The 13,708-nt window shown below is 49.9% G+C and overlaps 1 protein-coding gene and 1 long non-coding RNA gene across 3 annotated transcripts in view; one reads left to right on the top strand and one right to left on the bottom strand.

Moving 5' to 3' along the window:
• Positions 1 to 13,708, bottom strand: part of TBXAS1 (thromboxane A synthase 1) — a 157,787-nt gene that overhangs the window by 42,485 nt on the left and 101,594 nt on the right. For both annotated transcript variants that reach the window (XM_036123789.2, XM_036065169.2), the window contains exons 7-10: positions 11,268 to 11,356; positions 9,381 to 9,529; positions 7,104 to 7,234; positions 3,012 to 3,326 (exon numbers count right to left, since the gene is read on the bottom strand). In XM_036123789.2, coding sequence (XP_035979682.1) covers positions 3,012 to 3,326; positions 7,104 to 7,234; positions 9,381 to 9,529; positions 11,268 to 11,356 — 684 coding nt within the window. The remainder of the gene's footprint in view (positions 1 to 3,011; positions 3,327 to 7,103; positions 7,235 to 9,380; positions 9,530 to 11,267; positions 11,357 to 13,708) is intronic.
• Positions 1 to 13,708, top strand: part of LOC118521277 (uncharacterized) — a 35,585-nt gene that overhangs the window by 19,060 nt on the left and 2,817 nt on the right. The window contains exon 2 of the long non-coding RNA XR_013442897.1: positions 12,657 to 12,859. This is a non-coding gene — a long non-coding RNA (uncharacterized LOC118521277). The remainder of the gene's footprint in view (positions 1 to 12,656; positions 12,860 to 13,708) is intronic.

Here is a 13,708-nt window from a genome sequence, read left to right as displayed (position 1 = left end):
CTTCTTAGAAGAGGGGTCTGGACCCTGAGAGTCTAGGACTGACTTCCCAAGGTGGAACCAGGGACCATGTGTATCAAAGTCACCTGGTTATGTTTATTTAAAACGCAGGTTCCAGGGGCGCCTGGGTGGCTCAGTCGTTAAGCGTCTGCCTTCGGCTCAGGTCATGATCCCAGGGTCCTGGGATCGAGCCCCGCATCTGGCTCCCCGCTCAGCGGGAAGCCTGCTTCTCCCTCTCCCACTCTCCCTGCTTGTGTTCCCTCTCTCACTGTGTCTCTCTCTGTCAAATAAATAAAATCTTTAAAAACAAAAAACAAAAAAAAAACGCAGGTTCCTAGGCCCTAGCCCAGATTTACAGAATAAGAACCTATGAGGAAAGGGCCCTGGCATCTGCATTTTAAACCATCTTCCCAGAGGCTTTTCTGTACATGAACGTTTGAGAAACTGTACCTACCAGAATCTGTTTATTTTCCTGTGGGGTCTCAGTGCCTGACGACATTCTGCACAGCCCCAGGGAAGGTGGTTCTCCCGGGGTTGAGGGGGATTGGAAGGAAGCTGGGGTTTGGTGATAAAGTATCACCCTCCCTGAGGTCATGGTCAGTTAAGGCTATGTCAGAGGTAAGGGGTTGCATGAGTGAGGGCCTCTGAATGGAAGCCAGTAACAGTCCTTGTGTCCTTGTGGTCGAGGAACATAACCAGATACAATTATGATGTAGCTGGTGGGACAGACTCCTAGAGCCCCACAGCTCTCTAAATGATACCACACTTTCTAGACTTGATCATTTGCTGCCTTCTATTGCCCTGGAGGGTGTCATTTGGGAGGGAGGTATTGTTTTCATAGACATTATTATTATTTTTTTCAATTGGTGATTAGATTTCCTGAAGGTGAGGATAACTTCTACTTCCTAGAGCTCTTGCCCCCTCTTCAACCCACTGCCCTGTCTCCCTCACTGCTGACCACTCTCTAGGTGCTTGAAAGTCTTTAGTTTGACCTGTGTCCTGGTTTGTTTGAGACCAGGGGGCGAATTCCCTTTATTGCCTTTACTGCTTTCCTGGGATAGCAGCCAGAGCTCCCTCTGGCATGTGCTCTCCCGAGTTCTCAGTCCTATGACATGGGTATGATTGACTCCAGGGGTGGGATTGACCGGCTTAAGCCCTTCTACGCCCCCATTCCCATGGCCATGATAGTTGGTTCCAGAATGGGCAGTGACCTAAGCATCCCGACGAGAGTGAACCTGAAGACTCTTGCTGAGAATTTGGGGCCACCAATTCTTTTCTCTCTTGGTAATGAGCAAGGAGGCCTGCTGGAGTCCTAGACATTCTCGGCAGGCTGCCTGGACTTTGAGAGGAAAGCACACGAGAATGGGGCCGTGACTAAGGATGCACAACCAAGAAGACACTGGGACCTGAAGCCACATCTATTCCTAGGCTGTTCGGTGATCTGTACTGATAAGTACTCCCTCCCTACCCCCGCTGCCATTTTTTTTTTTTTTTGCTTAAATCAGTTTGCGTTGGGTTTTGTTATGTGCCATTAAATGTATCCTCATAGATATGCCCTTTAGCTCCCCTTATTTCTCTTGCAGTCATGTACCCCTGTCATCTTGGGTCCCTCCTCAAACAAACAAACAGACAGACAGACAAACAGACAAACACCACAAGTACCCATGAAACAGGATAAGATGGGTGGTGGGAATAGGTAGTAGTGTTATTTGGATGCATGGCTTATGGAGTCCCAAAGAATATTGGTTAATGGATCAATGTCAACCTGGAGGGAAGCCCTGTTCTGTTCAACATCTTAATCCATGACTTGGATGGAACTGGAGGCATGCTTAGCAAGTCTCAGATGACACAGAGCTGGAAGAATTGCTAATATGACAGATGGCAAAATCAAGATTCAAAATTATTTTGACTGACTTGAGCAATAATAAGGATAAATACAAACTCTTGCATCTAGGCTCAAAAAAATCAATTGTATACGCAGTGGATGGTGGAGACCTGGCTTGGCAGATGTCACAACAGTGTGGAACTTGAAGTGGACTATAAGCTCGTGATGAGCCCAAAGTTGAGGCAATTAGGAACACAGTTAATGAAGTTTTCAAATATTTGAGATAACAAAATATTTGAAAAATGCCTTGGTGAAGAAAGGCTGACCTTACATCTACTTCCCCAGTGGGATAAAGAAGTAGAATTTACTGGAAAGCAGTTTTCAGCTCAATATCTAAAAAAAGTTTCTAAGGATTCTAACAACAGGCCACCTCCCCCAAACTGGGAGTGTAATAATTATACCAGAATGGAATAGAAAAAAGTCTCTTAGGGTGGTCTTCCCTTTAAAAGCACAGATTTTAAAAATGATTTTAACAACTAGTAAGTCAAAGCAATACACACAAAAGCATCTGGAAAAATATGAGGTCTTAAAGTTGCCTCGCTCAGCACCCCTGAAAGTTTGCTTCAAATTCTCCAAAGAGGAGGCTCATCTAGAAGGAATATCCAGAATCTAGACTCAGCGCTGACCAGCCCCATCTCACCTCACTCCATTTACAGCCCTCCTCCTCATTCCTGCTTTGGCTTGGCCATCCTTCTGTCTGCTCCTGCAAGTTAGGACTTGGTTCCCTTTCCTGCCTCACACCTGCTCCGCAGAGAGAGTGCTGACTCCACAGCCAGCGCCCTGGGAAACCACACCTCCTTCCAGTCCCTGCCCCGTGACCCTCACTCCCTCCCTTGCAGCTAAGACTCTGAGCCTCCCGAGCCAGGCCTGGTTTCACGGAAGGCCCCAGACAGTGAAGTATATGTACAAGACACGTTCTTTTCTTTCTTTTTTCTTTTTTTCTGTTGTTCTGAACACGTCCTTTTACTTGCTAACCCAGAGAGGTGGAGAATGTGTGCAAAACAGCCCAATTTCATCTTATAAACTTAGAATGTGGTTTTCGCGAGGAAGTTATCAATATCATTAAGTTTCACTTCTACCAACACAAAATCATGTGTCCTACGGATTTCGCATAGATGACTGTACTCACGTATTTCTCATTAAAGCCGTCCACCTCTGTCAGAAGCTTCTCTTGGCAGTCAGGGTTGGTGGCCAGGAGGTAGGTGGCAAAAGAGAGCGTGTTGGTGACGATCTCGTAGCCAGCGATGAGGAAGATGAAGGCCTGGCCTACAACCTCGTCCACAGTCAGTGGCTTGGACAGGCGGCCGGGCTGGTGTGGCTGGGAGGGACCCGCGGCACAGTCGGTGGAGGAGAAGATTTGCCTGACCATATCAAAGCTGTCCACCCCCACAGAGGTGGCAGAATGTCGGGCATCCAGGATCAGTTGGAGGAAATCTCTCCGCCTCTACGGGACAGAAGGAAAAATACCCATTCCAGCCTTTGAGTCACACGAGTGAGATTTCTTGGAGCTCAGAAGAAGAAGACCTGCACGCATAGCCTTTAATGGGCTTGAGCCTGATGGGAACCAGCACCCTCACCGCGGGCTTCTCTGAGATGGCGAGAACCTGGCAGCCCCGAATTCCCTTACGCGGCACCGGTTCTCAGACTTTGGTGCAGCAAACCGCAGAGGGTGACACTGCCATTAAAAAGGATGAGGCCCTTCTATCTGGGCTGATTGGGAAACGTGTTAAGCCATTTTGGGAAAGAAAAAATAGAGCACGTTGCAGAACAATACGCACAGTGGAATCTCATTTCTGTAAAAGCGGTACATGTGCAATATATATAATTACACGTATTTGTTCATGCATGGAAAATGTGTAGCAACATCTATACCCGGAGGCTCACAGTGAGCTGGAGGAGGTGGGAAAACCGGGCGGGGGGGGGGGGGCTTTGATTTTTTTTTTTACTTTGTACATGTTTGAACTGTTGGTTGGCTGCTTGGTTTTCCAACAATAAAACAATTAAAACATCGTACAGCTTTAAACCAAAGCGCGTGCTCCCTTGTTCCCTTATGCACCGTTCAGGGCGCGGACGGGTGGCCACACACCCCTCACACTAAGCAGGAGGCTGACAGAGCTGCTCCTTGGGGAAGCTTGTCTTCAAAGACCACCCCCGCCCTCGGGTCCCTTTTCCCCCACTGATCCCCTACCCCATTTAAGTGCTTAGAGCTTTCTTACCGTCTTCCCCTACCTTCCTTATCAGCAATTTGCATATTCTTTATGTTTTTCACTACCACTAATTGTAACAATAGAAGCCTTTACGTCTTGCTTTCGCATTGACAAAGCGCACCCCCCGCATATCCCTTCTTCGAAAAGCGTGTTAATGTGATGAGTGACAACCAGTATGTTACTCTTTTCTGAAGTTTATGGGACCAGACCAGGAAAGGGAGGGTGTCAGAACCACCAGCAGAAACAGATTGTGATTTCAAAGTCCTTTACTTGGTGCGGCGTGTGCTCAATTCATGGGCTTCTGAATTTCTGTCGCATTAATAATCGATGGCCCACCCGTCAGCACTGAATCCCATCTCGTAAGATAGTTGCTACGTGTTGTTGCTTTTTCTCCTCCGTGAGCATATAAACACGTCCAGGGCAGGACCGTGTGGCCCACCCCTGGCCTGGTGTGGTGCTGAGCACGTGTTAGGCCTGTGATAAACAACCCCGCGAAGAACAATGCGACGCAGTAAACGCGTTTTGAGAAAGGCTGTGTTGGATTTGCTTACGAGCGCACGCTATTTGGGGCGGGAGCCTTGGGGCGTGAGGCCTTTGTAGCTTGACTGCTTCCCAGCTTCTGTGACGTTGCAGGACATCGCCTGAGATTCCAGCAGGTTCTCGCAGCTAAGCCTGTGGGCCTCAAGAACGTTGCGTCTCGGCAGCGAAGGCCTCGGGATCCTGCCGGCCGGCTCAGCTGAGCCACAGTTGGTTGTCTCTTGCCACCCCGGCCCTGCTCACTCCGATTTCCAGGCGGCATCCTCAAGGGCTGGCTTTCCCCCTATTCGCTCCTGATGCTTGGCCAACATCGGGGCGGCTCTTGGGGCTCCACTGCCAGCCCTGGTCCCAGGGGCCAGAGTCGGGACAGGGCAGGGCACCATGTGTGAGCGGAGTACCTTCTGTTACTTTGGCTCCTGGGTGAGCATTGCCAGGCCTGTCAGCTGGGGGAGTGTTAATCTCCTCGGGGCACCACGAAGTTGTCCCTCCGGCTCCCCCTGTGATTTTGCTGGAGGGGGACGGGGACGATGGCGGGTGGGAGAGCTCCGGCAGCTTTTTCCAGTGGTAGAGCCGGGGCTGGCACCCTTTCCCCTCATCCCTGCTCAGACAGGCTGCTAGAGGGCCATCGGGCATGGCAGAAATCTGTTTTCACCTCCAGCTACCAAGGCCGGCGGAAAGGGCTGCTCTCTGGGGCCTGGGCGCCGGAGAAGAGCATTAGTGTAGATGGGTTTCTTGTATTTGCACTGCATCAGCGACGGTATTTGAACACTGCCCATTTAGGACCGAAACAGAGCTGCTTTATGGTTATAATGGTTATACCCAAGAAAAGTACGCACCCTGATAGATGTAGGTGTCTAATCCACCCATCAGCTAGAGCTTAGAAAAATATTTACCTTTTAACATCTGTGCTGCATTTTCCACTGCGCAAACACACATCTGCTTGATGGAATGTCTACAGAGTTTAGATGGGTTTAAAGCAAGTTTTCTTAGTAACCATATAGCTCTGTCTTGACACGGGCAGTCCTGGATTTGTGGTTGGGAGGTTTTTCTCAGATCAGCTCATTGTTTGAAACAAACAGCTCTCGAGTTTATAAAAGGAAGAGCTCGAGGCAATCCTAGTAATTGGATCTTTAATAAACCCCTCACCTCATAGTAAGCCATTCGGCGCAACAGTTTTAGAATTTTCAGCCTGATTCCACAGCCTGTGGGTTTCAGGCTGGGGGAGGGGCGGGGGTGTGTGTGAGAAAACTGTCATCGGGAAGCCCTTCAGAGCAATGCTGAGGTTTTGAAAATGCAGCTTTCCTCACCGCTCCTTCCCCAGGCTTCATCCTCATTCTGGAGATGCAGGAACCCGGATGAGAACATTCTGTCCTTTTAGGTGGCAGAGCCGGGCCAGGGATACCAGTGAGGGGATTCTTCCCACACCTCCAAGGGCATCGAGTGGAGTTGACGATGGTGTGTGCGCCAAGGGGCCGGGAGCTTCTATACACCTTGCCCTGCCTTCTGAACAGGGACACCTTTGCTTCCCAGTCTCCAGAGGGGGAAGCCAGGCTGGACGAGGCTGCTGCTGGTGCATCCAGCCACTAATTGACCCCCCGATCTCATTCTGGGCCCATTGGCGCAACTACGGGACCTCACTGGCGTCCCTTGTTGATCCCTCTGAGCCAGTCTTTGAAGCTACTCTCTCAAAGCTCGCACAAGTCAATTCCTGAGAAGAATTTTAGCCCTCTTTTTTCCTTTGGAAGCAACTTTCTTGAATGCAGTGAGGCCCTTAAAGAATAGCATTACACATGCATGAGTGTATCCAACAGTGAAATTATTTTCCAAACCCTGAAAAGCCCTATTTCTGTTCTCAGCCAAGTTCAAAGAACAAATATTTCCTGGATTCCCACTATGCACCAAGCATGGTGCAAATCTTTGAGGAGGAAAGAAATCTCTGGGTCTCGGATGACGCACGAGCGAGCCCTCCGCCCCAAATTTTGTAGCCACATCCTCCATGCCGAAAGCCAGTGGGGGGTTAATTGCCCGCTGCCCAGGCTCCTCCCTACTGCTGACGCTCTTCAAGCTGTAAAACTCCACCTTGCCGACTTTCAGTAGAAAGAATATGCTTATGAAAAGTCCATGTTGGCACATTTACCTAGAAAATTCTTTGGGGCTGATGTTGCCGGTGCTTGAAATAGAGAGGCCATGAATTTGGGGGGGCATCCATGTCAGAATGTGGACAATTTGCTCTGGGCTTCTCTCTACCGTCCCCCCCCCGCCCCCCCGCCCCAACCGTCCTCACCTTTCTCTTCCATGTTCGCCCCTCCTCACCCCTTCTCCTTTCCTTCAAGTGCCCTGGAAAGCTCTAAGCAGTGGCTGCTGAAGGCCAGCGTGCTGTGGTGTGCGGGGCTGGGAGGCAAGAGACAGGGAAGAGAGCGCGGTGCCAAATTAGGCCCCGTTCCGTTTCCACGCCGTGTCCTATTAAGATCCCTTACCTCTTCTGCCGCTTGCTGGTCCCGCAAGGCAATCACATTCCTAATGAGTTTGTTAAAAAAGCCATTCAGTTCATCTCGGTTCTTATTGGGCAAAATCCGGGCCAGTGGGACCATTATGGATGGAAATGATACTTGAAAGAGAAAAACAAAAGCTACGCTGAAAACAGGGCGGCAGTAACCCGGAGCTATCCAATGCCTGTTGCCCGGGAGGCAGACCGCGGCCTTGACTTAAGAGTCACCCGAAGGCAACGGGGGCTCCCCTCGGTCCGAGCTTTCCCAAAGGGCCCGTGCCTGATTCCACCTCCCCACGCCTCACCGTCCCTTGCACGTTGTAAGCTCTCCATACGCGTCTGCGCAACTGAATCCGCACTTCCCTCTCGCCCCCAGGAAGTCAATCTCATACTTAGAAATTAGTTTTCCAGGTCCCAGATAGGAGGGCCCAAGGTCTTCGTATTCCATCAAGAAAGGACAGATGATGGGCCACGTTTCCCATCTGAGCAAGTGGTGGAAGCTCATCTACTTTCTTAACTTTCTGGCCATTTGCATTTGTTTCGCATGGGGTCACTGTCCCCGGAGCTACCACCGGAACGGTCCCTAAGAGCTGCCCAGGCCGCTGCTGGCAAGAATGCTGGCCCCTCGGTACCTCCCTTGCTGTGCCAGGCGCGGCCCCGTGCCTTTGCTGCCACGGCCTTGGCGGGGCTCCCCGGGCCAGGGACACTTATCCTCTCATGGATCGGGGTCTATGTCGAGGGGCTGAGCCGCTGCAGGGGGGCTCAGGTCAGCTCAGCTTCCCAGCATGGACAATGGGCCCACCGTGCATGGCACTGCATGGGAACCTGGATCGGGAGGGTAGTTCTGGACCCTCGGAGCTCCCAGAACACTCTGCCCATTTTCAAGAGCCAGAGTCCAAACCACTGTGGTGCAGCAGGGAGGTGGGCTCAGAGTGGCCGAGAGAGGAGGGGTAGCTGGGGCGGGACAGCGGAGCCGCCCACCGCAGGGCGCGTCCGTGTCCGTGTTCGTGGTCCATGGCAGGTGGAGCTGACTCGGGGGAGCGGCTCCCAGGGGGTGGCTGGGGTGAAGGACAAAAGGGAGGCTGCTTTGACCCCCTTGGCGACCCCTCCCACAATTTCAGTGAGGAGCTGATGCAGGTGCCGGGGACTTCCACAGAAATGGACTCAGAAATGGGAACGAAACTGACCACGGAATGAATACAATTTAGCAGCCCAGCAGAAAGGTTAGAAGTTAGGGCAATAATCAATAACAGCAATAGCAGCACTTCAATACTTCCATAAAAGCAAGAAGGTGCCGGAATTGGCCAGAGGGCAAAAACTCACTTCTGAAATAAAAATAAAATAAATCGACCCGTCCCCACGGCATTAGGTAACCTGCCAGTCACCCTTCACGTATGATTTCTAGTTTGCTGTGCGCCGGGCTTCCAGCGGAGGAGACTTCTGAAGAGGATTTTGCTGGAGGGGAGGAATATGTTGTAGAAAATGAAAGGCTTTGGGGGCGCCTGGGTGGCTCAGTCGGTTAAGCGTCTGCCTTCGGCTCAGGTCATGATCCCAGGGTCCTGGGATCGAGTCCCGCATCGGACTCCCTGCTCAGCGGGGAGTCTGCTTCTCTCTCTGCCCCTCACCCTGCTCTCGTGCTCTCTCTCTCTTGCTCACTTGCTGTCTCTCAAATAAATAAATACATAAATAAATAAGAAAATGAAAGGCTTTGGGCTCCCATCTTGGCTCTGCCTTTTTTTTTTTTTTTTAAGATTTTATTTATTTATTTGACAGAGAGAGAGACACAGCTAGAGAGGGAACACAAGCAGGGGGAGTGCGAGAGGGAGAAGCAGGCTTCCTGCAGAGCAGGGAGCCTGATGCGGGGCTCGATCCCGGGACCCTGGGATCATGACCTGAGCAGAAGGCAGACGCTTAACGACTGAGCCACCCAGGCGCCCCTTGGCTCTGCATTCCTAAGCTTCAGTTTTCTCATCTGCAAAGTGGGGATGAGGCAGTGCGAGCAAAGTGCCCAGCACGGTCCTCCCTGCGGCAGTGGCAAGAGAGGCCCGCGCTACCCGCCTTGGTAATGAGCGGCCCCGGCTGGTTCCAGGAGCATGAGGCCTCTGTGGGGTGGACCCTGCAGGGCAACTCTCAGAGACCCCTCGAGTGCCCGTTGCTCGTGGTGGGGGCTGAGCCCCGAGAGCTGCCTGGGCCCACCCCGCAGGCATGGGGCCCGGCCAGCTTGCCCGACCCCGGTCTTACGGCCCCGGGCAGGAGCTGTACTTACAGATCAGGACCAGGACAGGCCTGGGGATGGAGAATGCAAAGAAACGCCTGCAGTGCATCACAAAGGGGTGCTCGGGGGCCCCTCGGGAGTCCACGTGGGTGCCAAAGGCGACGCTGGCAACCACATCCGTGGTGTAGCAGGTGTAGCACCTGTGGGAGAGGGAGCCATTTGGGTTTGGGGAGGACTCTGCCATTGGCCTCGCCGTCGTGCACGCTCCTGAAGAGGCACCGCTCTCCACCGTCTCCCTGCCGCAAAGGGAAGCTTCCTGCAGAGCTGAAGTGAGGGGGTGGGAGAGGAGCTCCCCCACCCCCCCGGCCCCGGGATGGGATCCTTTGAGCATGGCAACAGAATTCCAGACGAGACACAAAAACATCTCGGATGGCTGATGCCAACGAAGCCTGGGGAGGCGAGGAGAGCATCACTTCCTCGGCTCTCCGGCTTCGGGCAGCCTGAATCAACCAGCCACCGTCACATTCCCAGAAGCATGCTCTAAATCTCCCTCCCCGTGGAGGAGGGAAACAGATGACCCAAAGCCCATGCTGTATCGTCCCAAAGCTGTGCAGAGTCCGTCCAAAGCCAGGATCGAGTGGTTAATTGTTACAGAGCAAGTTGGGACTGAAGAATTGGCAACCTGGTTGTCTAGTTTTATAAGCTCTGTCCCCCTCTTCCTCCTAATGATTGTACAGTTTTTCTAAGAGTAACAAACCAAAAACAAGGGCCCTTCACACTCGAATAAATACAAGACAAACTTTGGGACCAGCTTCATGAACATATGTATATTATTACAGGAAACACACATTGCACTTTAGAAACAAACAGAAGGAAAAGTGTCTGGCAATAGCTCCAGAAAAATTAACCTCTTCAGCTCCAGGAAACCTGCCCTCAAAGGGCCATTTTGGTATCTTGCGGGAGCAGTCAGGTGAAGTTATTTCTAAAAAAAGCTACCAACGGGGTATGCATATCCTCTTATAACGAAAAGTTCTTATTTTTGTGGCTCGATGGGGGGCACACACGGAGCTCCTTTCCTTCCAGGTTCTATCACCACCAGCTTATCGTTAAGGAATAAAAGACGTCTCCAGATGACTTCTTTTATTTTGACTGCTTTATTGAAAACATTCCTACAATTGATTACACATGTCCCACTATAGCGAAAACAGTTTGCCTACTGAATGTGATTGCTTCTGATCCTAGCGGCCCAAGAGTTCAGGGTTTTTAAGTTATTTACTTTGCTTTCGTAGTTGCTCTTTAGCCAGCTCACACGGCTCATGACCAGAGAGCAAAGTGTGTGCGAGGATTTTGTAAACACCACGGCAGAATTTGGATGCTGGTGATGGTTATGTTATTACTTTATTAGCAATGATAATAGGAACAAGTCGGCTTCTGGCTGACCTGCCTCTCTCACCCTACTCCTGTGCTGTAAGCCGTAACTTAGCCTAGGACAACTGGAGGGGAAGCCAGACAATCAGCCATTTAAATTTGGTGTCCACCGCTAAGTAATGGCTTCTAGACTGAGGAGCACACTTCTTCTTGCAGTAAAAATGCATGGACTTTCCCCGCGACCACCCCCCTCCCCCGCCAGAACCCTGTCCTCTCTGCCCCCTCCTGCATCTGCAGAGGTCAGAGGGCGTGTCCACCCACACACCACTCCCCACTCAAGGCTTCCCTCACCACGCCACACCTACCCTGGGCTTTGTTCACATTCTCTTCACATTTTACGTGGATTTCATTTCTTCTTATTATTCAGTCCACCCATGCTTTTTATGAGCTTCTAGCATTTCCACAGTTTGCTGGTCCCGAGGTAATTGTCCAGCAATTATGTACAGTTACAAGAAGCAGCAATTCAAAAGCACGATTTCTCATCTGTCCTGTATCCACATAGCACCTTACCTCTGGATGTCGAAAGCGTCCCCAGATTCCGCATAGCGTTTTAAATGAGCCAGGAGCAGATCGCAGGCTTGGCTGATTAGGGGCATCATCTGATAGCAGATAACAAAGGGGTAATTAGGACACCATGCAGGGAGCACACCTAAATTAGCTGCAGATAAAGAGGTTATGTGTGGCGCTTCCTGGGAAAACAGACCTTGTTTTCAAGGTAACTTTCATGCAGCTAAGACTCAAGGGGAGGGTCTGAAATTCACAAATATCATAAAATACAATAGCTGTAAACGTCTGTTTTAGCTTATACAATCTGTTCTTTTGGAAGCAAAAAGAAGAAAGGATTTAGAGTAAATACTGTGAAATAATTACAAAAATGATCATTAAGTGCTTAGACAGAAATGAGAATCAGTACTCGGTTTCATGACATTTGGTTAGCATTAGAGAGTAAATAGACCACAATCCATATGTACTCTCTCTGGAATTAGCCCAAATCCATGTTTGCTTGGTTCCAATTATACTTTAGGTCTTCTGCTAGAATATAGAATCGTAGTCTCCAAAGGAACGTAAGGTCGTCCATTTCAACTTTTTACTCAATACAATAATCACTTGTAGAGCATTTCTGAGGGATGGCTATTCACTTCTGCTTCAGCTGCTTAAACCTCTGAATACGTACATGTAAGGGAACCCTTGACTTCAAGACGCCTTCCATGCCCACCCAGAAAAATTGCTGAATTTCTTTTTTTTATATTAAAATATTTTCATTATGGAAAACGTCTAGCATATGCACACACAGAGAGAATGGTATCGTGAACATTCATGTAATTATTGTCCAGCTTCATCAAGTTTGGATCTCATTTTTGGCTGCCGCCACTCTGACCCCAGCAGGCTGGCTCAAGTGGGTGGGATTCTTTGCGGAGCCTGATGGCCACCCATGTGATCTTCTATTTCCTCCTATATGTTTGCAAAGCCAAGTCGGAAACGTCGAGGGGAATCCTTCTAACCAGTGTCTGTTCTAGAATGACACCGTAGCTAAAGCAACATGCCATAACATTGTTCTGAGCATTTCTTATGGAAAACATTTTCGAAATGTTAAATATGTTCAGATTTTACGATTTTGACACTAGAATATAACTTCCTGAGTGCAGGGAAGATTTTTGTCTTTTTGTCTCTTTGTCTTTTTGTTCATTTTTATGTCCGCAGAGCCTAGAACGATGTCTAGCACATAGTAATTATTTGTTGAACGAGGGAATGAATTTGAATGAATACTTAAGACCCAGTCTTTGCCCTTAAAAGTCTGGAGGCTTTAGGGAAAGTTATAGGATGTTAATCTACTTGTTAGAAGGTATGTTGTGCTGAGGCCAAAATCTGGCCCCTCTAACAACCTCTCACTGGTTTCAGTTGACTTCTTCCATGTGGTGGTGCTTCAAATACTCCAACAGCAAGCACTGCTCCTCCTCATCTTCTAGACAATCGTCCCCGTCCCTTCAACCGCTCCTCGTGCAACATGGTCTGCGCACACTTCTCCATTCTTATCACTCGCTCTCTCTCTCATCAGTGTTACTCCTAAAAGGCAGCTCCATAAATGGAACACAATATTTCAGGTAAGATCCCACAAATCGTAATTGGATCACTTCCCTGCCTGCCAATCACAAGCCCAGGTGTATGCGGACTTCTAGAGAAGACACGTAGGACAGGCAAATATGGAGGTTCGGGTCAACAAAAGCTACAAGATCTTTTTCCACAAATCATCACCATATGCAATTGAGTTTTTGACACTTCAGACTCCATTCATTAGAAAAGCTTTATATTTACGTTACATTTATTGCTGTAAAAAGTTGTCCTGCCATGTGTTCTGAGCAGGACAATCTTTTAACTGCCCTAAAACATTCAGGTGATTGGAGAAGCCTGGCACAGTGGGACAGCCTGGGTGGCTGTTGGCCAGATGTTGGAGGGACACATGGCTTTGTTGGACCCCTCCCTCCTGTAGGTCTGCTAGTCAGTCACCCCATGTGCTCTGGAGTGTAAGGACAGAACTGTGATACCAGGGGCCCAACTGTTTGCTGTGGGAGCCCTCCCTGGAGGAGATGGTGCTGAGAAGCAGAAGGACACCCCTGGTGAGTAAGAGTGAGCTGTAGGCTAAGCTCAGGGCCGTGTGAGTTTCCAGAGTGGGGACGGTGGCCTGGGCAGCACCTAAAGGCAGGTCAAGGAGCAGACGTTCAGAGCAGAGTACACCCCCGCACTCAGTGGAGAGATGGCAGAGCATCTGAGATTCTTCCTTGTTGCCAAGACTTCTGGAAGAAGTACCAGGAGAGGAAAATTCTGATAAAAAGGACTTTCTGCTCATCCAGCTTCAAGGGCTGAGAGCACCAGAGTGCTTGTACTCAGTGTAGGTGGGCCACGGGGTGTACTCACACATTCAAATCTCCTCTCCTGTAACATTGGCGATTCCT

The sequence above is a fragment of the Halichoerus grypus genome, chromosome 12 (assembly GCF_964656455.1).
Source record: "Halichoerus grypus chromosome 12, mHalGry1.hap1.1, whole genome shotgun sequence".
Lineage (NCBI taxonomy): Eukaryota > Metazoa > Chordata > Mammalia > Carnivora > Phocidae > Halichoerus > Halichoerus grypus.
Note: the sequence above shows the minus strand (reverse complement) of the source record. Positions and strands in the feature narration are given on the sequence as shown.